Source organism: Ictalurus furcatus, chromosome 26 (assembly GCF_023375685.1).
Source record: "Ictalurus furcatus strain D&B chromosome 26, Billie_1.0, whole genome shotgun sequence".
NCBI lineage: Eukaryota > Metazoa > Chordata > Actinopteri > Siluriformes > Ictaluridae > Ictalurus > Ictalurus furcatus.
In genome coordinates, this window is record NC_071280.1 from 11,483,592 (window position 1) to 11,510,455 (window position 26,864).

At 39.5% G+C, this 26,864-nt stretch overlaps 1 protein-coding gene across 5 annotated transcripts in view; it reads right to left on the reverse strand.

Annotated features, from left to right (window-relative positions):
• cfap58 (cilia and flagella associated protein 58) overlaps window positions 1-26,864 on the reverse strand; it is a 139,031-nt gene that overhangs the window by 15,885 nt on the left and 96,282 nt on the right. For 2 of the 5 annotated variants that reach the window (XM_053615051.1, XM_053615050.1), the window contains exons 16-17: window positions 22,458-22,577; window positions 18,674-18,807 (exon numbers count right to left, since the gene is read on the reverse strand). In XM_053615051.1, coding sequence (XP_053471026.1) covers window positions 18,674-18,807; window positions 22,458-22,577 — 254 coding nt within the window. Of the gene's footprint in view, window positions 1-17,573; window positions 17,657-18,273; window positions 18,558-18,673; window positions 18,808-22,457; window positions 22,578-26,864 lie in introns of those variants that run through there. The other 3 variants (XR_008384745.1, XR_008384746.1, XM_053615053.1) reach the window with 3 other exon arrangements.

Here is a 26,864-nt window from a genome sequence, read left to right on the forward strand (position 1 = left end):
CGCTGGGTCTAGCTGACATTCCTCAAACCAGGAGACAAAAAGTTGGCACTTGAGCACATATAATTTCGTCATGGATGGCGTTCTAGCATTCAACATGGTCTCTACAACCTCAAATGTGAGACCAGAATCTATGGGCTGGTGCCCCTCAGCGGCCAGATCCACAGTTTCCATAGTTCCGGCCGAGGGTGATAAATCAGCACTCCGGCTTGAGACTGCAGATCCCTGAGGATGGGAAATATACGAAGGAGTGCCGTCTAGCAGGGATATTGTCTCTGAGAACCATATTCGAGCTTGGTAATAAGGTGCTACTAGCAGCAGACGTAGACAGTCTTGGCGAACTCTCGTTAGAACTTGTGGAAGTAGAGCGATCGGGGAAAAGCATGTAGATGTGAGCTCGGCCACATGTGCACCATGGCGTCCAGCCTTAATGGTGCTGGAGGAGTGAGGGCGAACAACAATGGGCAGTGTGTAGTCTCCTCGGAGGCGAACATATTAACTTCCGCTTGGCCAAAGCTCCGCCATATGGACTCCACCACTTCTCGATGGAGCCACCAATCCCTGGGCCTCAGCCCCTGCCTCAAAAGGATGTCTTTCCCCACATTCCATTTTCCCAGAATGTACATGGCACTCACTGACAAAAACTTTCCCTTTGCCCAGAGAAGAATTAGTTGCGTCTGCCTGAACAGGGGGCGTGAACATAACCCTCCCTGGTGGTCAATATATGAGACCACTGCTGTGTTGTCTGTCAACACATGGTGACCTCTCAATTGAGGAAGAAAGAATTTCAGTGCTAGAAACATGGCCCGCATTTCTAGGCCACTCCAGAAATGCCACTCCAGATGAGTGCCTCCGGATGAGCACTGCTCCAGAGACCGTGAGTTGGACATCCATCTAAGACCGCGCCCCAGCCCGTGAGGGAGGTGTCTGTCATTATTGCGATAAGGAGACACCCCTAGAGTGTGACCCATGGCTAGAACCCAGGGACACTTCCAAATTCTCTGAGCACGTAGGCATCGCCGCGTGACACTAATTACTCTCAGAGACGAAACCCTCAACTTTTCAGCCACCACTTCAATGGTCTCCTGCGCAATAGGCCCAACGGTATGACATTGGCTGCTGCTGCCATAAGCTTCAACAGTCTCTTGTAGAGACTGGAGGGGATGGCAAGATCCAGCTTTATCTTGCTCAATGTTGATAGGATTGACCCTACGCATGTTGCGGATAGAAATGCCCTCAATGTAGTAGAATCCTTATAACCCCTAGAAAAGTTGTCCACTACACTGGAGAAAGCATACTTTTCTGAGGTTCAACCTGAGCCCCAAGCTCTTCCTTTGGGCGAGAACAACATCTTGATGTTGAACCGCCAGTTCCCAATTAACCAGTCATCCAGGTAGTTTAGTACATGGATGCCCTGGAGTCACAATGGAGGCAGAATTACATCCATGCACTTTGTGAAGGTGCGAGGGGATAACGCTAGCCCAAAGGGAAGAACCCGATATTGATTGTTTGGAGGAAACACAAACCTCAGGAACATCCTGTGACTGGGCAGTATTTCTATGTGGAAATATGCACCTTTTAGATCTATCATCACAAACTAGTCCTCAAACTGAATCTGTGGAACAATAAGTTTGGGCGTCAAGTTTAAGTTTATAAGTTAAGTTTAAGTTTTTAAGTTTAAGTTTACAAGTTTAAGTTTATAAGTTAAGACGTCACACCGTTGTGACATCATAAGTTTATATGCTACTGTCAGCTTTTAGCACACCCTTCTGGCTCCTCTAAGATTTTTTTTGTGAGTGTGTGTGTGTTTGGGGATTTTTTTTTCCTTTTTTTTTTTTGGCTTTCCATAGCGGAAGGAGCCGGACCCGGAAGACAGAGCAAGAGATAGAGCCGCACTCATCTCCGGCTCCTCTTCCAGATCCATACGAGATCCCTAGGACCTAAGCCGGCTGGCTGGCTTGACAGCCACAAGTCGCAAGCGGAGCTGCCTAATTGTAAGGCGTTCACAATGTGGACAGTCAGACCTCTCGAGGGTGTGTCCATCCTTCCCGTGATGAAACGGGAGCAAGGTGTAACACACTTCCTGAATTCTCTCACTCATACTTTTCACCTTTTTTAAAGGGACTGAAAAGAGATTTTTCTTTTTTTTAAAAAAAAAAAAAAATAGAGAGGAAATGAAGTCTTTTTGCGAGCGTTACACAAATGACCGACATCCACAAACGACCGACATAGACAAACTACAAACAACATGAGAATCTTCTTAGTGTGAATGTAGGATTAATTAAATCAAAATATGCCACCCTTATGTGCAATAGTCCCCTAGCTTCATTTGCATGCAATTTGTTGCAACCTTGTCATCTATCCTGTTTCTCAGAGAGTGAAGAAATCAAGATGGCATCGCTCGTCTCATGCCTTCTGAAGCTAACAGTTTACACAAACAAGCCAGCCATAACTGACTGGATTCCACAGCACGAGTGAGAAAACACTACAATAACAAAAGAAAGCTTCCTCATGCAAGACTTAATAACACGCCTCAAAAACAAGCAGATGAGGCCTATATATTTATGGTTATACCACAGCATTGTTGATTTCTCAAATCTGATTGGTCAGAAGGTATTAATGACTTTTCTATAACATTAGCTCTGTTATAATCACAGGTTTATATTAATGTGCTCATTCGAATGTGTTATTTTTTTCTGTAGTAACAACTCATTTGCATTCTATGGTGGACGATGAACTTAATTTAAAGCTAATAATAAATTGATTAAAATCTGTTGCTATTTAACAAGCAATTTGAAACACTCATTTGGTTTTCTGCTACAGGGAAGTCTTCAGGACATTGTGCTTTCTATTCTTTTTTTGTTTGTTTCTTCTCTTATTAACTTGAAAAGAGAGAGAAGAGCTGCTGGTGAGGGAACAACTGTTTATAGCTGATATAACATAAGTGATAACAGGAGCTAGCTGGTCTCATGGACATTCAACAACATTAAGTGTGAAAATAATTAATTCATGATCTGAGCGACTTTGACAAGGGCCAAATTGGGATGTCTAGATGACTGGGTCAGAGCATCTCCAAAACGGCAGGTCTTATGGGGTGTTCCCAGTATTTAGTGGTTAGTACCTATGAGAAATGGTCCAAGGAAAGACAACCGGTGAACCAGTGACAGGGTTATGGGCGCCCAATGCTTGTTGATTTGTGAGTAGAACAAAGGCTCCGGTGGTCAGGGAAGCCGCCTGACTGAAGAAGGAGGCCTTCCGGGATGTGTTATCCCGGAGGACTCCGGAGGCAGTTGCAAGGTACCGACAGGCCCGAAGGGCTGCAGCCTCTGCCGTGAAAGAGGCAAAGCAGCGGGTGTGGGAGAAGTTCGGAGAGGACATGGAGAAGGACTTTCGGTCGGCACCAAGGTGTTTCTAGAAAACCATCCGCCACCTCAGGAGGGGGATATGGGGAACCATCCAAGCTAACCTCAACTGAGGAAGTAATTGCACGGTGGAAGGAACACTTTGAGGAACTCCTGAATCCGACTAACACACCCTCTATGGTAGAGGCAGAGGTGGAGGATGATGGGGGATCATCGTCAATTTCCGTGGTGGAGGTCACTGAGGTAGTCAAACAACTACACAGTGGCAAAGCCCCGGGGATTGATGAGATCCGTCCAGAAATGCTGAAAGCTCTGGGTGTGTAGGGGATGTCTTGAATGACACGCCTCTTTAACAATGCGTGGAAGTCGGGGACAGTGCCCAAGGAGTGGCAGACCGGGGTGTTGGTTCCCCTGTTCAGAAAGGGGGACCAGAGAGTGTGCGCCAACTATAGGGGTATCACACTTCTCAGCCTCCCTGGTAAAGTCTACTCCAGGGTGCTGGAACGGAGGGTTCGGCCAATAGTCGAACTTCGGGTTGAAGAGGAACAATGCGGATTCCATCCGGGTCGTGGACAACGGACCAGCTCTTTACTCTCGCAAGGATCTTGGAGGGGGCCTGGGAGTATGCCCATCCAGTCTACATGTGTTTTGTGGATTTGGAGAAGGCGTATGACCGGGTCCCCAGGGGTTTACTGTGGGAGGTGCTGAGGGAGTCTGAGGTGAGGGGTTCTCTTCTTAGTGCTGTCCAATCGCTGTACTCCCAAAGCGAGAGCTGTGTCTGGATGCTCGGCAAAAAGTCGGACTCGTTCCAGGTGGGGGTCGGTCTCCGCCAGGGCTGCGCTTTGTCACCAGTCCTGTTTGTGATATTCATGGACAGGATATCGAGGTGTAGTCATGGTAGGGAGGGGTTGCGGTTTAGTGACCTGATGATCTCATCACCGCTTTTTGCAGATGATGTGGTCCTGATGGCATCATCGGTCCGTGACCTCCAGCACTCACTGGATTGGTTCACAGCTGAGTGTGAAGAGGCTGGGATGAGGATTAGCACCTCTAAATCTGAGGCCATGGTTCTCAGCAGATAACCGATGGAGTGCCTACTCCAGGTGGGGAATGAGTACTTAACCCAAGTGAAGGAGTTCAAGTACCTCGGGGTCTTGTTCACGAGTGAGGGGACATTGGAGCGGGAGATTGGCTGGAGAATCGGAGCAGCGGGAGCAGTATTGTAATCGCTTTACCACACCGTTGTGACGAAAAGAGAGCTGAGCCAGAAGGCAAACTCTCGAGCTACCGGGCAATCTTTGTTCCTACCCTCACTTATGGTCATGAAGGCTGGGTAGTGACTGAAAGAAGTAGATCGTGGGTACAAGCTGCCGAAATGGGTTTTCTCAGGAGCGTGGCTGGCCTCTCCCTTAGAGATAGGGTGAGAAGCTCGGTTATCTGAGAGGAACTCTGAGTAGAGCCACTGCTCCTTTGCATTGAAAGGTGCCAGTTGAGGTGGTTCGGGCACCTGGTAAGGATGCCCCCTGGGCACCTCCCTAGGGAGGTGTTCCAGGCATATCCAGTTGGGAGGAGAACTCGGGGAAGACCCAGGACCAGGTGGAGAGATTATATCTCCACACTGGTCTGGGAACGCCTCGGGATCCCCCAGTCAGAGCTGGTTAATGTGGCTCGGGAAAGGGAAGTTTGTGGTCCCCCGCTGGAGCTGCTGCCCCCGTGACCTGATAACAGATAAGCAGTTGAGGATGGATGGATGGATGGACAATGGCTAACCCATCTGGTCTGATCCCACAGAAGAGCTACTGTAGCACATGATAGAAAGGTGTCAGAATACAAAGAGCATCACAGCTTGCTGCATATGGGGCTGAGTACCCAGTGTCAGAGTAGCAATGCTGACCCCCTGTCCACCGGTGAAAGCACTTACAATGGGCACCAGGTGGCCTGATTTGATGAATCATGTTTTTTTACATCTTTTGGATGGCCGGATGTATGTACTTTGCTATGGAAGAGATGGCACCAGGATGCACTATGGATGCACTATGGAAGGCAAGCTGGTGGAGGCAGTATGATGCTCTGGGAAACCTTGGATCCTGGCATTCATGTGGATGTTACTTTGACACGTACCACCTACCTAAACATTGTTGCAGACCAAGTACATCGCTTCATGGCAATAGTATTACATAATGTCAGTGGCCTATTTCAGCAGGATGATGCATTGTTCAGGGATGGTTTGAGGACATGACAAGAAGTTCAAGGTGTTGACTTGACCTGCAAATTCCCCAGATCTCAATCCAATCAAGGATTTGTGGGATGCACTGGACAGACAAATCCGATCCATGGAGACCCCACCTCACAACTTACAGGACTTAAAGGATCTTCTGCTAATGTCTTGGTGCCAGATACCACAGCATACCTTCAGAGGCCTTGTTGAGTGCATGCCTCAATGGGTCAGAGCTGTTTTGGAAGCACAAGGGGGTCCTACACAATATTAGGCAGGAGGTTTTAATGTTATGGCTGATAGGTGTAATATACCTATTACACCTATTACACTGTCTGCTTTATAAGAGCTTAACACTGCTTCTGTGGTCACAATCTGTAAATAACTTGTTCCAAGGCACTTCGATGTCAAAGAGAACTGTTTAAATGTTCTTAATTGTGCATTGATTCACTGGATCGAGTTATTCCAGCTCAAGCCATTCCAAACAACCTTCATGACTGAGGAAGATAAAGGGAAGTATGGGGGAAGGAGAAAAAAGTTAAATCTATACAGATGTGTGATTAGCCACAGGCTCATGCCTCTACCTTTTCCAGGCAATCGATTGAGAAAGTGCTTAGAGCTGATTAACTCCATTTCAGGATTTGAAAGATGGGAAAGGAGTGGGTAAATGCTTTTAACAAATGAGTCTCAGGAAAAAGTCCAAGATTCACACTTAAGAAAACTACTAGCTTACCTCGAAAGGGACAAATAATTTTCCTTCCATATGATGATCGCTTCCCAATATGGTAATTGTTCATTTTCATGCTAATTTTATTTCTCCAGACATGAATATTTTCTGATCCACAAAACAAGATAATGTGCCTCATGGGTTCCTGAAGAGAAATGGGAAAATTCAAAATGGCAAACCCCAATTACTGAGTTATGGTCCATATCAGAAGCGTAATGGGCCAGATCAGGCTCTGTTAAAAACACTCTACTTCGAACTAATAGAATGGTGCATAAGTGGGACTTCAGATTGACAGACAGCTGTCTGGAGATTGGAGAGGACTATTTTGAGCCCCATATTATTGCAGTCATCTATAAAAATAAGAGCTGGTAACGGCTGATGTTCATTCGACATACGTATTTATGCCAGAACACATGATATGGCATCTGAAACAGATTACTAAAGGAACCTTTAAACTAGGCCTATGATATAGCATAATTCTAGTTGTGCAGGGCCAAAATGATGGAACTCTCTACCATTGTATATCTGCCAGTTGGATTCTATTTCCCAGTTTAAAACTCAGATTAAAACTTATCTGTTTAGAATAGCTTTTACTGATCTTATTGCTTGATCTGTATGTTTGTGTTTTTGAATTGTTTTGTATTTTATAATTTTTTATGCTGTAAGGTTTCCTTGAGTGCCTTGAAAGGCGCCTAAAAATAAAAGGTATTATTAATGTGGTTGTTGTTGTTGTTGTTATTATTATGATTATGATGATGATGATGATGATTATTAGTATTATTACCGTGATGTTCATCAGCATTATATTTTTTATCGTGAATACTTTAGAATATTGCCATTACTCCTGAGTTCCCTTTGGAAGGCTTAGGGAAATGTCAAATGTCACATACTCAAATGAATAGTGCTTGTATTGTATGATGATAATAAAACTGAATTTAGAATATGTAACATCAGTACCAGGCTCTATCAAAAACCGAAGATTCCCAGCCAAAATACAATAACAAAAAGTGCTCCACACACATGATGCTGCTAACCCCAGAAGTGTATCCAAAAATAATCTTACTTCTCAGGTTCTGTGGCTCATTTATGCTGCTTTACAACCCAGTATAATCTTCACTCAGCTCATCATGCAGAGTCAGAATGCCTATGTGGAACACTGGCACTGTTAAACTAAAAGGTAGAATGAATTAGAGTACTCTCACAACCTAAACAGCAAATAAAGACCATCAGCGAGCCAAAGCAACTCCAAACACTGACCCAGTACAGTGCTACATTCTCACCATAGAGAAGCAGTGAATGAGTAAAGTCCACCTGAACCTGAGCCAAGTTTATTTAGATAATTCTTTACTCTGTAAATCAGCAAATCTTGGAAGCATGTTCCCACAGATCACAAGAGCACAGGGAGGGAAGGAGGGAGCAAGGAAAGAAGAAAGAAAAAATGAAAGAAAGGAAAATAAAAGGAAACCCCCCCAAAAACAGACAAACCAGAAAAGCAAGCAAGCACGAAAGAAAGATTAAAAAGTAACTAGAAAAAACTAACAAACCAGAAAAGCAAAAAAGAAAAAAAAATGAATGAAAGATAATAAAAAGAAACCAGAATAAACAGAAAAGCCAGAAAGAAAGAAGATAAAAAGAAAGCAGAAAAAAACAAACAGACAAATCAGAAAAGCAAAAAGTTGAACGAGAGAAACCAGAAAAAAACAGACCCACCTGAAAAATAAGCAAAAAAGACAGAAAGAAATGCAGACACACACACACACGTACACAAATGTACACACATGCAGGCACACAGGCATGCACACACACACACACACACTGCTGTTTAAGCTCCTGCACTGTACGGTTACTGGATAGAGGAATAAAGCAGGGCTACTATTTTTAATCTGAAATTAATTAGCAGGATTTCATTTGGCAGCTGAGGAAAGCATGTGCTCATTAACTTTGAGGGAAATTATGTTATGCCAAGCACTTTGATCACCAGAGACTGCCATTAGGAGAACAAAGTAGAGCATGCACTTCATTTCTGTTTCCGGCCCTCTTGCACTTTTAAATGCCACTCACCTGTTTACGCTTCACACACTCCAGTCTGGAGAGAAATAGCCACAGAACGTAGGTACATGCTCGGGGAAATTATGGAGTCAGGACAATAACTCTCAGAAAGCTTAATGAAAGGGACGGAAGTGCAGCACACTATCTACTACCTTGTTAAGTGTGTTTATACTGTATGTGTGTACATCTAAGTGTAAGTGAGTTCACACACACACACACACACACACACACATTGAGATGTGTCTGAGTTTATGTCGTAGGACACGTATGTCCTTGTATAAAAATAAACACAACTGTAAATTCTTTGCAGGAGCATTTACACAAGAAATGTGATATTCATGAAAATCCTGTTAGTTCAGAAAAATGTACACAAACAAGAGTGGAATTTGTGTAAATTAACATATGAAACATGACTTAACATATGAAACAAATTTAGAAAATTTACAGAAATGTAAATCTGGCCAGACTTTTTAAATTCGGTTTGGCCTGGAAAAACTTTACTAAAAGATTGATAAATGAAGCCTACAGTTGCCAAATCATTTGGCTTAAACATGACTATATTATTTTTTATATATGTACAAATTTAATATATGTAAAAAAAAATCATTGAATATTAATTGACTATGTTAATTTAATCTTAGAACTAAGTAGAGCTGCAACAACTAATCGATAAAATAGATAATAATCGATTATGAAAATCGCTGTCAACGAATCTCATTATCGCACGTTTACTCATTACATTACTTCTGTTCCGAAAACACGCTTCGGAGAGTAAATATTAAAGTTGTGTCCCAAATGAGGTACCACACACTTACACTATGTATTATATACTATACCGTCTAGTGCGTGAATTTTAGAAAGGTAATATCATCTCAAATAGAACACTAGCGGGTTTTTTACTAACCGGAAGTATAATCTGCTTCCTAGTCAATGGCGCATGACATCAATCGCACGCTAGCATTAGCAGACACCCAGATTCACCGACAATAACTTTCTTCAGTTTACTGTTTATATCAATGCTAACTTTTATTCCCAACATGACCTCAGTCACCATCAGACGGAGGCGAAATCATCAAGTGACTGAGGAAGAAAGTAATCTAAGGCAGGGTAGCATTTTATATTAAACACCGCAGTGTTCAAAAAGTGGAACTTTCATATATTCTAGATTCATTAAACATACACTGAAATATGTCAAACCTTTTTTGGTTTTAATCTTGATTATTACAGATTACAGCTCATGGAAATAAAAAATCCAGTATCTCAAAATATTAGAATAAAGAATTTATAATACAGAAATGTCGACCTTCTGAAAAATGTTAATTTATGCACTCAATTCTTGGTCGGGGCTTTAATCCTGTTGCACGAATTACTGTATCAATGTGGCGTGGCATGGAGGCAATCAGCCTGTGGCACTGCTGAGGTGTTCTGGAAGCCCAGGTTGCTTTGATAGCGGCCTTCAGCTCGTCTCTATTGTTGGGTCTGGTGTCTCTCATAGATTCTCTATGGTGTTCAGGTCAGGCGAGTTGGTTGGCCAATTAAGCACAATAATACCATGGTCAGCAAACCAGTTACTAGTAGTTTTGGCACTGTGGGAAGGTACCAAGTCTTGCTGGAAAAGGAAATCAGCATCTCCATAAAACTCGTCAGCAGATGAATGAAGTGCTCTAAAATCTTCTGGTAGATGCTGCATCGACTCTTGACTTGAGAAAACACAGTGGACCAACACCAGCAGATGACATGGCACCCCAAATCATCACTGACTGTGGAAACTTCACACTAGACTTCAAGCAACTTGGATTCTGTGCCTCTCCACTCTTCCTCCAGACTCTGGGACCTTGATTTCCAAATATAATGCAAAATTTACTTGCATCTGAAAATTGATTGTGGTTGTGTGTACTGAACCAGACTGAGAGATTAAAGGCTCAGGAAACCTTTGCAGGTGTTTTGAGTTAATTAGCTGATTAGAGCTTCTCAGGTCAACATTTCTGTATTATAAATTCTTTATTCTAATATTTTGAGATATTGGATTTTTGATTTCCATGAGCTGTAAGCCACAATCATCAAAATTAAAACAAAACAAGGCTTGAAATATTTAACTTTATCTGTAATGAATCTAGAATATATGAAAGTTCCACTTTTTGAATTAAATTAAGGGGGAAAAATGAACTTTTCCATTCAGTGGAAGGTCCTGACAAGGATAGTAAGACAGAAGCCTTTTCACGTCTTTTCCTAAAGACACACACACACACATATACAGTACGTACATGCACACACGTATGTTGTTAACCTGTTATCCCTCAGCCTAAGATAATTACACAGCTAGACCCTGTATTATTTATGCCTGCTTTTACAACTGGTTTAAAATCTGAAAACTGTCATTATCGATTAACTTTGCCTTAATTGCTGCTTCGAGCTCACAAAGATTTTCTGCCATGTGATTACAAATTTAGCTGTTTGCTGGATAACATATGCTAATCACATGCACAAAACGTCTACGCAAGCAGGATTTTCCTTGTCCTCCGGCATCGACGGGCCGACATCCTGATAAGACACTGGTGGCTCGGATTCTAGAAATCCCACTAGTAGGAAGAAGAGCAACAAATTGCCTTTTAATGCCTCTTAAGATGGACTTGGAGACAGATTTTAAATTACACATGTTAATTCCTTTATCTCATTCTAATGTGGGGAGTTCCAAATTGACAAAGATTTCTGGTGAATTGAGCATAAAAAATTATATATAAAGAACAAAATGAGCAATAAATAAAAGCAAGAGTAAACAGTGGCTAGCAAGCAAATGCACATTTAACATGCACTGACTTAGCAGTGCTTCAGGTGATTGAGGCTTGTTGTTGTGCATGTAGTAGGGTTGTATGATATACCACTACTACAGATGTGGCCTTAAAAAATTTGCATTTTTTCATGCAGGATCAGGAGGCCTATCACACAGAATTCCAAAGGACTAGTCAGACCAGTTTATTAGACTTAAATACATTTGTTACACTTCACAGAATATTCACCAGGTTGCGCATGGACTCAAGTGCTCCCACATTTGGACCTGAAACTCACGTAAGGAGTGCTCCCTCTCTTACGTGGCTGTAATTAATTATCATAAATATCATCATCTGTTTTTATTGGAAGCGTAAAATTTTGTTGTTCATTTCTGCTAATTTCACGTTTATTTTACAAACATTTTCTGCATTATTCAAAAGAAAAAAGTTTCTTTAATAAAGATAAAGTTAAATAGTTTTTTTTAAAGTAAACTACCAGTCAACTTGTTAATTCTTTATCATCAAATACTAGCTAAACAAAGCTATGAAATAACCAAAAAATAGATATGGTAGAAGATATGATTACAATGCCAGGTTGTGGGTTTGAATTCTCCCCCTTATGTATATATTTTCATCACAATAAAACCAAATCGACATCAGTGACGTTTGTTACCATTTGTTTTGTATTTAAATACAAAGTGGTGATCAGGCGCTGGAATATGTTATTTTTTAAATCATACCAAGTGCGCTTTGCCGCTGTTATCACATGAAAAACTCTAGATAGTTATCTCCGGTCATCTCCAGTTATCTGCTAGATAACTGGAGATGCTTCCTTTCTATTAGACACATCCCTGCCGGATGCTATTTAGTGGTGGGGACAAAACCAGTGTAACGGTTTAATGGATTCGGTGTTAACTTTGATTACTTACTGCACTCACTCTAACTCCAGATTCTGAACGACTGGCCGCAGATTTGTCAATTCAGAAAAGCCTGTACCCAAACGAAATTTGATGCAATATTTCGCTATCCATTACATGTAAACTGTTTTTTTACTCTACATGATGTTGGTATCATTGTAAAGATGAAAAATAGGTGGTCTGATTACGCTAATTCAGACGAAAAAAAAAAGCCTGGCCTATATAAAATTTTCCATTGTCACGAGATTCAAACTTGTTGGTCAATAATTCTTTCAAGGTGATGATGAACCACATTATCATGTTGAGCTATGTGACAGTGAAACTTGCTGGATGGATCTTGTTTGTACCAGACTTCAGTCCAACCTGACTGTAACTGTGCCATTTACAACCCCAACAAAAATTTATTTTTTTAAAAAATTAATTCAAGTTAACATAGGCAGATTTTTTGAGGGGATGAGATGGAAAACAGGGGGGCTGAAGACAGGTAAAAAGGGTCTAGCTATGCCTACAAGACTGTGTATGTAAGACCATGTCCTCTATGTGGGAATGAACTACAATCCCACGAAGCATTGCAAATGACGTAGTCAAATTGAAAACTATGGAGAAATATAAAATTGTGGGCTGTTTTTTTTATTATTCAGTACCAGTATCCATTCATTTGTTTATTTAAATTAAAACTTTAGTTTTGTAATGACAGAAATTAACATGCTGGCACGATTATATTTTTGTCTACAAAAAAATGATGTTTCATTAAGTATAGACAAGAATGCGTTGCAATTTAAACATGCAATATAAAATAATGCTTGAATGTATTTTTGTAAGCACTAGTAATTCTTTCACTCTATGGCTTTGGTGCTTTAAATCGCCCAGCCTGCTGTTGTTTTTTTCTTCAGTTTGATATCATACAGGAGGGGGTGGGGAGTCATTTATCCCTGAGAGGTAATAATAGTGGGGAAGAAAGGGATATCCATGTGTCAATAAATAACTGGCAAAAACGTAGCAGGATTCATCCTCTTCAAAAACACAAAGAATTTCTTTGTTGCTGAACCCAATCCTGAAGTCATATTTAACTAAATCCTTGACATCCATTTCTTGCATTGATTAAGCTACTGGCTTGGCTTTCTATCATTGTGATAATCATGCCGTTTTTCTACCATTAATGTGTTATTCTCAAAATGATACTTTGCTTTCATAATGCTATGAGTATATTCTCAAGATAGTTTGAACTCAATCTCATAATGCTACAAATTTATTTTTGAAGCCGTTCTGAGCAGGACTCGAACCAACATCGACAGGTATGGGAGGCGGCTGCACTTACTAAAGCTCTAAAGTGTACAGCCTATAGCATACTATAGGTTGTTAGCACATCTCTTGAGGCCAGGGGCGTGACATACCAGCTAGGTTCAGTTGCTGTAGAAATTATGAAATTATAAAATTACTGTCATCATAATATTTCTATAATAAAACAGTGGTCAAATATCAGTGCCTTAGCTTTTACATTTATGGAATTTGGCTTTAAAATAACATATTGTCAATCAAGATGAGGTAATTTGTTTAATTGTCCAATGTAATGTAATATCATGTTCACTACCCCTTCAGAAATGTCTCACCAGCGCTGACTGACTGAGTGACATACCGCAGCGTACCGAGGCATACGGCAGGATCACGTTCTCTTTCTCATGCATTTTTAATGGCCACATCTGTATGGTAGTATCGTGATGCTAAAGCTTCAAAATAGCACCATTGCCACTGTATATTTTAAATGGTATTATCGTCAGTACATTAGTACTGTAAGTAATGTTGTATGTGGCAATTAATACTATTTTCTCTAAAACCACACATCCCACTGCTTTTGCATAATACACAAAGGTTAGTGACACTTCATTTAACCTACATTCTTTAAAGATTTCCTGTTTGCTAGTAAGCAAGCTAATGTTACACTAACTGCTGTGTGTAAATACTAAAATTAGCTGTGTTTGCTAGCAAGCGAGCTAATGTTATTCTAAGCACTGTGTAAATACTAAAATTAGCCATGTTTGATAGTAAGTGAGCTAATGTTATGCTAACCAGTGTGTGTAAATAATAACATTAGCTGTGTTTGCTAGTGAGCGAGCTAACGTTCCCAATTTTTTTGTTTTTTGTTTATAAATTCTGCTATTTATTCCTAATGATGTGTTTATTCTTAATACTCAGAGGACAATAGATGAAATATGTGGCACATTGAATTATTTACTTGCCAACTGTATGATTGTTCTTGAGTTTTTCCAGTTATTCATTCTCATTAATAAAGTATTCAGAGGAAAGTTTGGTTTGTCTATTTTCATTTATATCTATGTGTTTCTGTAAATGTAATCGGGATGTGTTGCACAAGGCTACTATCTGAATTTGTTTAGCGCTCATAATGTTCTTATTTGTTTTCAGAAATGGGTGAGGCCTTGAGGTTTTTGAGCTGAAACAACTAGAAAATGCAGTTTGTTGCACAAGTGTTGCTTATTGCAGATACTTAAGATAAATCAGAACTCTGTGTGCACCACTATCTACATTTTCCTATGCCTGAACATTAAATGTGGTTTTTGAGCTGAAGCAGTTGAAGTGGGAAACCTGGCAACCCTGTCCATAAGCTTCAAACTCACACCTTTCAATCTCCAAATGAAAGTAAAATCCTATTGTGCTCATGCAACGTTTTTTTGTTTTAGTTCTGCACATACCTATTCTGAAGCTATTTGTCATGAAGACAGGAACATAAGACTAAGTGCATCTTCTATTCATATCTGTATTTGTATTCAGTTAGAACACATTATCTGTTCAATCCTAGTAATGTATTCATATTCGGTTACATCCCTACTATGTAGCAATCCAATCTATAAGCTGAGCTACAGCCATCGTCCTGAACACACTTTGAACACCATTTCTTTTAACATCTTAATCTATAAAATGGCTTTATGTCTCATTCAACCCACTTTTTGTTAACACCAGCCTCTCTTTACAATCAAGCCATATGTTTAGAAGCTGCTGATAGGGATTTGTGTAACGCTGAGCGATTACTCGTGCCTGCAAGAGAAAAAGCAATCGATCGGCTGCTCGTCAGCTAGGCTTAGATGCCGTCCATGTGCTCAGCAAATTTCCAGCAGCAAAACATCAGTGAAGCTAGAACTACCCAGGACAATTCAGGGTCAAACTCCAAAACATCTCTCACTGAATAACTGACTTTCACACAAGCGTATTCTCCTGCAAATGTATGCAATTATTGTTCTGGTTCAATGCAAACTGCTGCCTAAAGCACATTTCCTGCAAAAGTTGTAGGCAGAAAATAGAATGTAGCATGAACAGATATTGATTAATGAAGTGGTAAAGCTTATTGGGGTATCCCAGTATGGTGTATTTCATTACTTCATATAGGTCTACACTGAATTACTAACTGATGATACACTCTTAGAAAAAGGGTACTGTACTAAATTCTGCTATTCTGTGCTGTTAGGGATGTACCCTGAAGTATCCACCCCTTGTACCTTTATATTAAAGGTATATTAAAGGTGCTTATTAATTAAAAAAAAAAAAAAAAACACCAATTAAAAATATTTGTGTTTTCTAACCTCTAAAATAAAGATTATTACTAGAAGAAACTTTTGGATGCTAATGACTACCTGTAAATTAATTTTCAAATGATACACAGGCCAGTCAGGATGCACACATGCATCGCATTGGTTGGTCGCCACGTCTGAAATCCGTCCAATAGACCAACAGTGGGACCTCCAACCAAGCAACAGGAAACAGCACCGTCATACTACTACACCAGATGGTACAGACTGGCTAATCAGAGCCAAGCAATCTGTGGCCATTAGTGTGGGTGTGCCAGCTTTTCATTTAGGAGCAGTATGTGATAATCAGAGAGCCATAGGTACAGAGAAGACAGTCAATTAACAATGCTCTAGGACAACATGACCTCACGACTGCGAACTTGCAAAGAATTCATACAAGTAAAAAATTTTGGAATGTATCACAGATTCTTACTAATTCAAAGACATGCTTTTATTACTACTGTTACGTCAGCTATGAGAGCCAACTCGGCTGGTGGTGCGTTATGTTTTGTGTGGTACTTTAAAGTAAATTTCTTGTTCTTTTTCTTCTTTTATTTGATTACTCACTACAATGCAAAAAATATGAGGTTGGTCAGATTTAAGATAAAAAAATTACATATAGTTAACATAAAAATATAAATTTTCTCATCAAAACATGATTTCATTGCTTATACTACACTTAATTTAAAACACATTTCTAATTACTAGATGGAATTGGCATAAACATGATCAATTCATTTAGTATTAACATAAACCAATTATATAATGAAATCTTGTGAGGCTGTTGGCACTGCCGGGAATAAATACATATAGTATTAAATTAACTTGATTAAAACGGTGCAAAAGAATAGCGCAGTGTTAGTGTGGCTATTGCAGCACACTAGCAATCTGGGTTTAATCCTCTTGTTAAGTGAGAGGATTGATTTTTGAGAGTTTGATTTCATTCAGGGCTTTAAAAATACATGCTCAAACCATGTTGTACGCAAATATTGTGTTAGTGTAGCTCAATTTAATCATGTGGAATCAATGTAAGTATTTAAATTAAGTAAACCCAATGAGGTCCCCCCCAGTATATCTCCCATTAATTATTTGCACTTGTATTTGAGTAAAGGTCTATACAGTCTTAGTCTAATAAGCTTTACTGGTTTACAACAGCAACTGATGCTGTTTATCAGGGTCATTCCTATGTTCCCAGGGCCCTATGTTCTCCAGTTCGATATTCTGTTAACACACATTAAGTAAGCTTTTCCAAGGGTTTTATGCAGTCAGGACTCATTTTCCTAGGGCCCTATTAACTTTATTACCTTTAACTTTAAACACCAAAGGCACTTTTAAAAGAATAACAACATACATTAGTTCAAAATCCCTTCCTTCATCCACACTTGTAATTTATGAACATTATGAACTTGGAAAATTAACTAGATTGCACATGCTGAACCCTCATTTGTGCTGTTCTAGTAGCTGTTAGTATTCATACATTCATACAGTGCAACTCCGTGCTTGAACAACAGTTAAATGTATACACTAAACTGAAGAAATCCCATACTGTAGCCTATAAAACACAGTAAATGGTCAGAAAAGGAACAAAATGTTAAATATGAAGATGTCCCAGCTCTCACTTATGCTGAAGCCTGATTCCAGCTTTAAATCACCATGTGTTCATTATGTACCATCTAAATCTGGGGAACATAGATATGCTCCCATGATCTGGCTATCACACATTCTAAATTTATCTGGCAATGACTCTGAGTAGATTAGGTGTGTGTTTAACATGCTTGTGTACTTTGTTTTCGTTTTAGCATTAGGTAGCTAACCGAGGCACTGACCTTTATCATTTTTTTTAGTTCTAACTATTTTTTATCTGCAATATCCCGCTAAAACAAGAAATTTACACTCACAACTATAGCAGTCATAGGTGCAGTTAACTTGACTGATTGATTAAGGGAACTCTTAGATGTACCTTGAACGGTGTAGCACCACCTCATGTGAGGAAAACCTATCATTAAAAGCCTGATCCTTTGGTACAGCAAACAACTGCACGTCCTGAAAAAAATCTCGACAGTGTGAGTGATGATGGTGGAAAAATAAGATTGAGGTCTTCCAAATAGCTTAGAGGGAAGGTATCAATAACTACCATCAAGCCCTTGTCTCACCCAGAACAGCTTACTTTTTAAACTTGACAGAAAACAATATGAATAATATTAGGTTCTATACAAATAATCATATATGAACAATTATATAATAATTTGAAATGATTCAAATAAATTATTTCAGACATTTTCAGCCCCATAAAAGCTCAAATGTAGCAGCAGGCTCTCTTTTTTTATTTTATTAATTACATTTATTTTTAAATTACTAATTAACTAATTTACTAATTAGCCCTTATAATATTTATGTTAATATTTATGGGCAATATTTATGTGTTTGTGTGTTCTTGTGTGATTGTAAGGAAAGGAATCGGACCTAGATGATCGGCCACCATAAGTAAATAAAGCAATGCAACGGTGATATAGGAAATGAAACTGTACCTCATTGAATCCCCACTAACCAAAAGGGTTAACTTTTAGGTTTTTAAGTTAACTTGCAGGTTAACTTTTACACTTGACCACTAAAAACCAACTTGTTCGGTGATAATTTAATTAGACTGTAAAAGGTCTACTGCTGCCATTGTGTGAGCGGTGTGAATATACAACTGATATGTCATTCATTTTTCTGTGTAAAGGAAGATCATCTGGCAGTGTAGTTCCATGCATCTCATTTTACATTAAATTATAGCAAATAACAGCACGAAACAACATTTCAGCTTTTCATTTCTTCAGGAGAGGGAATTTAATCCCAGTGCAGTTCAGATTTTTTTTTTTTTTTTTAAATCCATTACTTACCTTTGTCTTAGCCTGAATTTTATTTTGATGTCAGGAATTGCCACTAGTGCTTGCTGTCGAAACTGAAGATCAGTTATAGTAAAACTTATACATGTATTATGACCATGAACACACATGAAAAAGGAATAATAATTGGTTAATACCTTCAATGCCATTTTCTTTAGTCTTACACTCTCACCTGCATGCCTGCTCCTTGCGTTTCTGCATTAAATACTTCTTCTTCATGTCATGTAGCTCACTGGTTAGTTGCTCTATCTCGTTCTTGTACTGCTTTGCATGAGACTCGAACATGTTGAGTTCAGCTGTAACTGTCTGAAAACAAAAGAAGTCGATTAACCAAGGCATCGTCGTTTACTTTTCTCTTCAAACAAGCAATATTGCAATTCAGAAATCATGGTACTATTATTACTGTTACTGGTAATGTTTTACTCATCATAAGTTGGCCTTAACATGACTGTTCTTTTTACTAGTTTGCATTGGATATCCAATTGAGTCAGCACTAAAACTTAATTATTGCCTACTTAGAGACAAAAAATAATTAATATAATTTCACTGTTTTTGTGTGTGTGCATGTGTGCATGTGTGTGTGTGTGTGTGTGTGTGTGTGTGTGTGTTTGTGTGTGTGCAACAATGTTTAAAGATTGAGACAAAGAGAGGATGAAGAAAGCAGAAAAGTTCCCAAATGTGCTGCCTAGCTGAGGGGGCCTGTCAGGCATCTGTAGAATTGAATAGGTTTCTGTAATGCTAAGAGCCACTTCTGCCGATTAAAGGGGTAAAAAAAAAAGTCTAACTAATTCAGCAAGTCCCATTTAACTGGTTTATTTAGGAGCCTCAGCATTCAGCTGGTAAATAAATAGGCACATAATGGAGCTCAGAGTAGGAGTGCTGATGTAAGATCAGATTTAGCCATGGCCATAAAAGTCTCGCCGCAAAGCGTAAAGCTGAGCCTGCAGCAGCACTTCTGAATGGGACTGAATGGGACTCCTGGGCTCATTCTCTGAACAAATTTGCTGATCCAGAATCAGTTTGACCAACTACATAACCCGGGAGGAAAGCTGATCCATGAGCTGTGCTATAAAGTTGAGACATGTGAAGCCTAAAACAGCCATTGTCCCCAATGTCTGCTGCTTAACCTTATTCTTATAAACCGCCGTCTTTGAAATTTTAAGGATAGAAGCAACCTGACAGTCACTGTATCCCTCTGCCAGTAAAGTCAGAATTGAAGCCTTATTTTCCTCACCTTTTGGCATGGTCAATAGTTATTTTTTGATTCCAATTACTTTTGAGGTACTACTAGCCATCCAGCTGGTCCTACTGCAAGAGGTCCACAGCAGTGGTGTTTATACTTTTCCTTATTAAATAAGATTTGGTTCAGGTGATCACCTAATCAGTACCTAATTCAGTAGAATGAGGTGTGCTTGTGTTGGAATTCAACAGACACCGGAATTGAATGGCTGCCATACATGTAGAGATGGTGATTTAAGAAAAATGGGGAGAAATAAGAAGAATAAGAGGCTATTTTTCATATAAGCATATAAGCACCAGCTCACAATCCTGAGAGATTGTTGTTTAGTTCAAGGTTTGTCAGTTAAAGCCTGTGGTTTCCAAGTCATTATGCTTGGTAATGAATTATCAGCAAATTAAACTTGAAGCAAGTTTGCCTTTGGGGATTGATGGTGTCTGTGTTCAGAATAGTAAAGTTCCAAGTAAGGTGCACACAATGCCGATGTGAAAAACTAAAAGATATTCTCCAATTTCCAACCAGTTTCATAGAAAACATGTTCACATACAACTTATTTACCTTCTATATGATGAATAACAACATTCTGTCACCATCACACAGTATATCAACTGATCACTTTCATTTGGTTGCTCTGGAGTTACGCTCTGCATCAGTGTAATTTAACTGCAACCATATCTCTACTATGCTACTGTAATAATAATATAATAATTATCAAACCTTAGATCAACTACATAGCATATATATTTATAGACTTGAACTTAAATGTGTGGATTAAGAATAATACAATGCAAAATAATATGATGTGCTGGATCAAGTGCTATTTTATATGCTGCTAAATTATGAGGGTGAAAGCAATATTGTTATATGAAACTAAATTTACAGTGATTCTAGAGATACTATAGCTCTATCACATTTTTTTTCAATGTTATCTTCTTGTTAATATGTCACCTGTTATAACATCCAATCACCACATACAACATGGGCAGTGGTAGCTCAGTGGTTAAGACATTGGGCTTCTGGTCAGAAGGTCATGAGTTCAAATCACAGCACCACCAAGCTGCCTCTGTTGGGCCCTTGAGTAAGGCCTTTAAACCTCACATACTCAGATATATAGATGTAAGTCACTCTGGATAAGTGCGCCTGCCAAAAGCCATGAAATGTAAAAAAAAAAAAAATGGTATTACATTTGAACTTTGTATAATTCAGTGTTGCACTAGCTTTTGCATTCTGTCGATTTTCAGGTACACTGAGCCCTTGAATTGTGTATACTAGCTTTATGCTAGCTTTGTAAATTATGTGCATAAGTTACATGCTCACATATTTTTTAGCATTTTCTCAGATTCTTTGTACATATAGCTATAGATTTCACACATCAGAAAGTTGCAGTCTGTAAATACCCGATAATAACTGCCTGAACATTGTAGAGGTGAATGCCTTAGGTAGGGAGAAAGGGACGATATTGTATTTTTCCTTTTTGTCAAGATGAATCAGAGAAAAGTGAATGGTAGCAGATATGACATCCTCTGGTGAGCAATTGGGATGGTAAGTGTACCAAAATGGGTCTACTGTGGTGGGAAAACTGCTTTTTATGTGTTTCATGACTAGCCACTCGAAGCACTTTATAATAATAGGTGTTAGTGCAACGGGCTGGTAGTCATTCAGGCAGGACACAGATGATTTCTTTGGCACAGGGATGATGGTGGTCATCATGAAGAACACAAGGACAACTGCTAGACTCAGGGAAATGTTGACGATGATTGTGAGGGCATTTACAAGCTAATCAGCACATTCCCAGAGCACCTGGCCAGGGTTAACTCTGGGCAGAGTTTCCCTGATGTCTACTGCAGACAAAGTACTTGGTCAGTGGGAACTGGGGTGGTCTTCCCAACTGGCATGTTGTTCTGTGCATCAAACTGTGCATAGAAATCATTCAGTGAAACAATGTTTCCTGACCTTCAAACCCGAGTGTCTTTAACTACAGTCGAGATGAGGAGAAATTAGGCTTTTTTTCATGAGCACAACTGGAGTGAAAGCAATAGATAACAATACTTATGTACCTGTGTTGTGCTGCAGGACTCTTATATCTCCTCAAAGATTTCTTTGCCCAGTGTCCAGAGTCTACATGTAACATTTTTGTAAGAAAATTATTTTACTCTTCTTAGTATCTTATAATATCAGTTACACATTTTCCATAAGGGGCCATCAACCCTTTGGTTCTATTATTGGTTTCTCATATAACTTTTGATATTATCTGGCCTTCAGGACCTACATTCTCCAAAGACAGTCCTGTCCAAGTGTCATTTTGCCAAAGTGATCATTGTTGCATCCTTTATGCAGGTTTTTTTTTTTTTTTTTTAATGATGAAGGAATTAGTCCATCTAAAGTGCACAAAAAGCTACAGGCGAGACTGAAAATCCCAGACGATGTTAGTGCTAGCTATTTGTGACCAGGCTCAAGAGCTCTTAATTAGGCAGAAGGGTATCTAATTATTCATACCCATGATGGAGAGAGTGAGGGGTGAGCTCAGAGCGGGAAAAAAAGTGGGAAAATGATTTATGATCTTATAAAAGCCCTCGCTGTGGCATGGCATATTGGGGCGGGGGAGCGAGTGGGAGTGCAGCTCAGAGTGGATTGGCTGTCCCTTCAAAAGTGAAAGAGTAAATCATGGAGTTGCGAGAGAGTGAGTGAGTGAGTGCAAGAAAGAGAGACTCAGTAGAACCTTGAGCTGTCTGGTCTTTTTCTTCAGCGTTTGTTGGTAGATCAGAAGTTGTTCGGCTGCCTCTGGACCGGGCTGACGAGCTAATATGTGCTTCAGTTCCACATACAGCTTCTCCTTCTCCTACACATAGTAAGTTTTCACACACACACACACACACACACACACACACACACAAAACACAGCGTTAAATAATTTTGAGTTAATAAGGTACAAATTTACATTAAACACTCCCCAGCTCCATCAGATGGATATTAACACCCTCATTTCAGCTATGATTATTCTTCCATTAAGTATGCTCAAGAGTGTAGTCTGTGCAAACATACGGCATTAAAATGAAAACTTCAGAGGACTGCTGGTGAAGCAGACAGCCCCGCATGGCTTTCTAATTCATATAGCAAAGAAATTATTTGGTTCCAACTAGGCTACATTTTATCCTTGGTTTTTCTTACACAGTAAAGATTTGTTTTCTTTTCTATACTTATAAAAACCTCATGCCAACTCATAATTAAAAGATGTTCTCACATACACTACTCAAGAAAATTTAATGAACACATACTGTATGTAAGATGTAATGTCTCTCTCTTTCTTTTTATTTCTTTGGTACTCAAACCACTAAAGACAGGTTATATGATAAATATGATGAAGGTGTAGATTAACTTAAAGTATTACATGTCATTTAATACCTAAAAAATGTAATTGTTGGCAAATAGGAAAATGACCAATTATATAGTATGTACACATGCTAGCACAGTTAGACATGCAAATAGAAAATGTTCTGTTCCCTAGTAGAAAGTATAACTTCTTACTTATAGTGTGGAAATATACACCTACAGTTCCTAGCTCATGTGAACACTGGAAATGTTAATTCAACTAACTACTTTTTTGGGGAGTTAGTATGTTAACCAATACAGCTAGTTAGGATAAACCAGGAACAATGCCAGCATAATAATATAGCAAGGTATGGGTTAATATATTTAACTCGCCTGAGAACCATATTTAGGTTAAATCCCAAATTCTGTGTGCTTTTATGTATAATTAATATATTATATTATCACTATTGAGCATTTAGAATTAAATTTACCCCACACAGACAAGCACAGCATGGGAAAGAAATGATACCAGAACATTGCCACCTCAAGACTAATTTATTAATAGCACAGAAATATAAATACTAAAGATTACAGCTCTTAAACCTGAAAGGTGTCAGTGCAAGAAATAAACTATCAAGAGAATGTAAGGAAGAAATGAACAAACAAATAATAAAAAAGAGACAGAAGAAACCAATCAAATTAATAATAACAAGAATACCCTATGCACCTTAGGTGCTTGGCCCTAAAGCTGGAAAGCTGGGAGGAAGGAAGGAATGGAAGCTAGTTTGTTAGTTATATGATTTGGGATTGGCAGGATTAGTGACAGCAATTGATGTTTGTAATTGCCTTATCCCATGACAGCACCAATAATGTAGGAAAGTTTTTGACCCATTGATAAGCATCTTAGCCAATCCTGAGGTCAATGGTGAGCACTTGGCAATACTAAGGATAATCGGACAAGCACCTGTCATGTAACTAAGCCAAATGTGTTCTGAAAATCCCCAGGTACACAGCACAGCTGGAATTCAAGTGTCAAATAATTGACAATTGAGGCATTCTATTTATATGAATAAACAGATAAAACAGTATTTCAATATTTGACAGTTCCAAAGGAATCCTACGCCAGATCTATATATCTAATTTCAGAGTGCTGACAATTATTGGACTAATATGGCGTATCAAAGACACTGCTTGTCATGCTTGTCAAACGTAACAGCATCATAGTGACAGCTATTATAAGACACCCTCAATGCATCGCTGAATCATACACATGCCTACAGCAAATTAAGCATGACCACACAAATAATAGCACATCGGAATGGGCTCTGGTTGTCTTGATTTGAAACAAATAGCATCCTGTGGCTATAGAAAGTGGGATAATGCAAATAGATTACATGCTCCATCTTTCTTGACTTACTGGCTATGACTGAGAATTTTGAGCTTTCATCATATGTATCCTACACCTCTCAAATCCTGTGGTTTGTCACCCTCCTTCCTGGCATACATGCACTCACACTTTCTCAACTCCATTTATAAACATTCTGCAATAGCACGTATATTATCCATGTATGTAGGCATCAATTTAATTTTGTCTTAGAAACACATTTCAAGCCTTTAGATCAAAATGTATTTAAGATTTTCACGTTTTTCAACAATCGGACATTGATGTAGTTACTTAAGAAGAACTGACTTCTCATTTACCTGGTGTTCCATCAGTAACTGATCTTGCAGATGGACACATCAAAATGCAGTAGAAAGTGGTCCTTTCACAAAAAATACTGGTTAAACTGCACTTGGTGGTATACGTCAGTCATCAGTAAAGGGCCTTGCATTTTGCTGTGAAGGACCTCAGATATTACCTCACTAGCCAATCGTTTACCTTATCTGCAATGGATGGCCAGGGTGTAGGACATAACCCAGGTGGTTCTTGACACTGTATGATTTTTCTAAGTGGGTTGAGCCTACACCACACCACTCTTTCACAGACTCAGGGCAGCTCATCCTTGCTCGCTGTGAGACTAAGACTAAGGTGAGGAGACTGCAATGCTGGGTACTGCTTACCCCTGGGGTTCAGCAATATGCAAATTTAACACCATGGTCAGCAACCAACCAAGCCTCATGGACAACAACCACAAGAAATGCACACTGGCACTCAAGAAGGGTAGCAATGGCTCCAGAGTGGCACACATCTGGAGATTGAATCACAATGATACCACCTATGGCCAGGAGTCCAAGAAAGCAAAACTGGCTGTGCTCTGTGGGTGGGAAAGATGGCATTACTCCCTCCCCTATCTATCAGAATAACACCAACCAATTGTGGTTGGGTGGGAGCTCATGCTTTCCTCTGAGTGTGTTTAGATTCTCTGTAACAACGTATGAGCAGCAGTTCAAAAAGTGGTGGTGTCTCAGGGGAAGCATGTGCTAGCCCTCACCCTCTCCAGTTAATAGCGGTTGTATGGGAGAACTAGCCAGAAGCTGCATATGTGTGTTGTCAAATGCTATGGGAAGGTGTGTTGGGCTCCAAAAAGCGCTTCATCAGCTGAGCACCTTAGATCTGGTGCTCATAAATCCAGTCTTCCATAAGTCACTGATCTGGCAAATAGACACATCAAACAGAGGGCTAGGTGTGGTCCTTTCTTAAACAATCGGTACCAGAGCAGCTGGTAGTATCTATCAGTTGTACCTTGTCTTCTGCAGAGCAGAGTAGAGAGACAGGTCCACTCAGGACCTCAGATATTACATCTTTAGGCACTCTTGCTCCTTAGACCATAGACCTGCTTACTTGCAATAGATGGATAGGGTGTATGACCGGATCCTTGGTTTTTAGCACTTTAGCAAGTTTTTAAGCTTCATGTTTCCAGGTAGAAAGTTTTCCAACTCCACAACTTTTGTTCCATGCAGTTGGGGTCACTCCAGATCCCTGGGTTTAAACACCTGATGTCAATTCTAAATTGTCTTGTACAGTGTGTGAAAATGGAACGTGAGGCCTTAGCAGAGATATTACCTAAGCCAATAAGTTCATTCACCATCACATGCTCTACTGCAGTACCTGGCTAGTGTGAAAAACAAACAACCCAGTGTTACCAGGTGATTTCAGGCACTGACTAGGTGGGGAAGGTGTCAACACCACAATACAGATTACCTCAACACTACAGGGAAAAGACTGTAATGTCTGGCCCCTGACTGGGGTATCACCAACCCACACCAGCTCAGCACCATGGCCAGCAACCATCCAAGCACCACTGACGGGCACAAAAGGAAATCAGTTATATCAAATTAGGATTAAACCTCCTTGGCTGGTCATCGGGATGGGATGGAATAAAAGGAGGCAGTGAGGAAGACAATGAAGATGTCAGATGAAAACTGCTTGTGTTGCCATATGCAAATTCTGCAACAGACTTTTCCATAGCCATTTTGCTCGTCCTCCATCTGCCCAATGCACTATTTCTAACTACATGAACCAATCGTAAACTTACCTGACCTTAACGCAATCAAGCTGATCTGAGAGTTGAATAAAAAAAAATGAAAAAAGTGTCCAACCAGGTACAATGTTGGCCTTTAAATATGCATATATCCTTTCTTAATAGCATAGCCTGCTTGCTCAAGGGCCAAAAGCTTTTAACTTCTGCAGTAAGTTCAGTTCTACAACAAAAAATTTACCTTGTGTTTGAAAAATATGATAAATAACTTGCTTAAATAATACTTTTGTGAAGTTTGCAAAAAGACAATCTAACTAGGTTTTTCCTTGCTAAAAAATAAGAAATTTTCCATATCAATTAAAATCAGACCCAATATTGCAAAATGGAGTAGCCTCAGA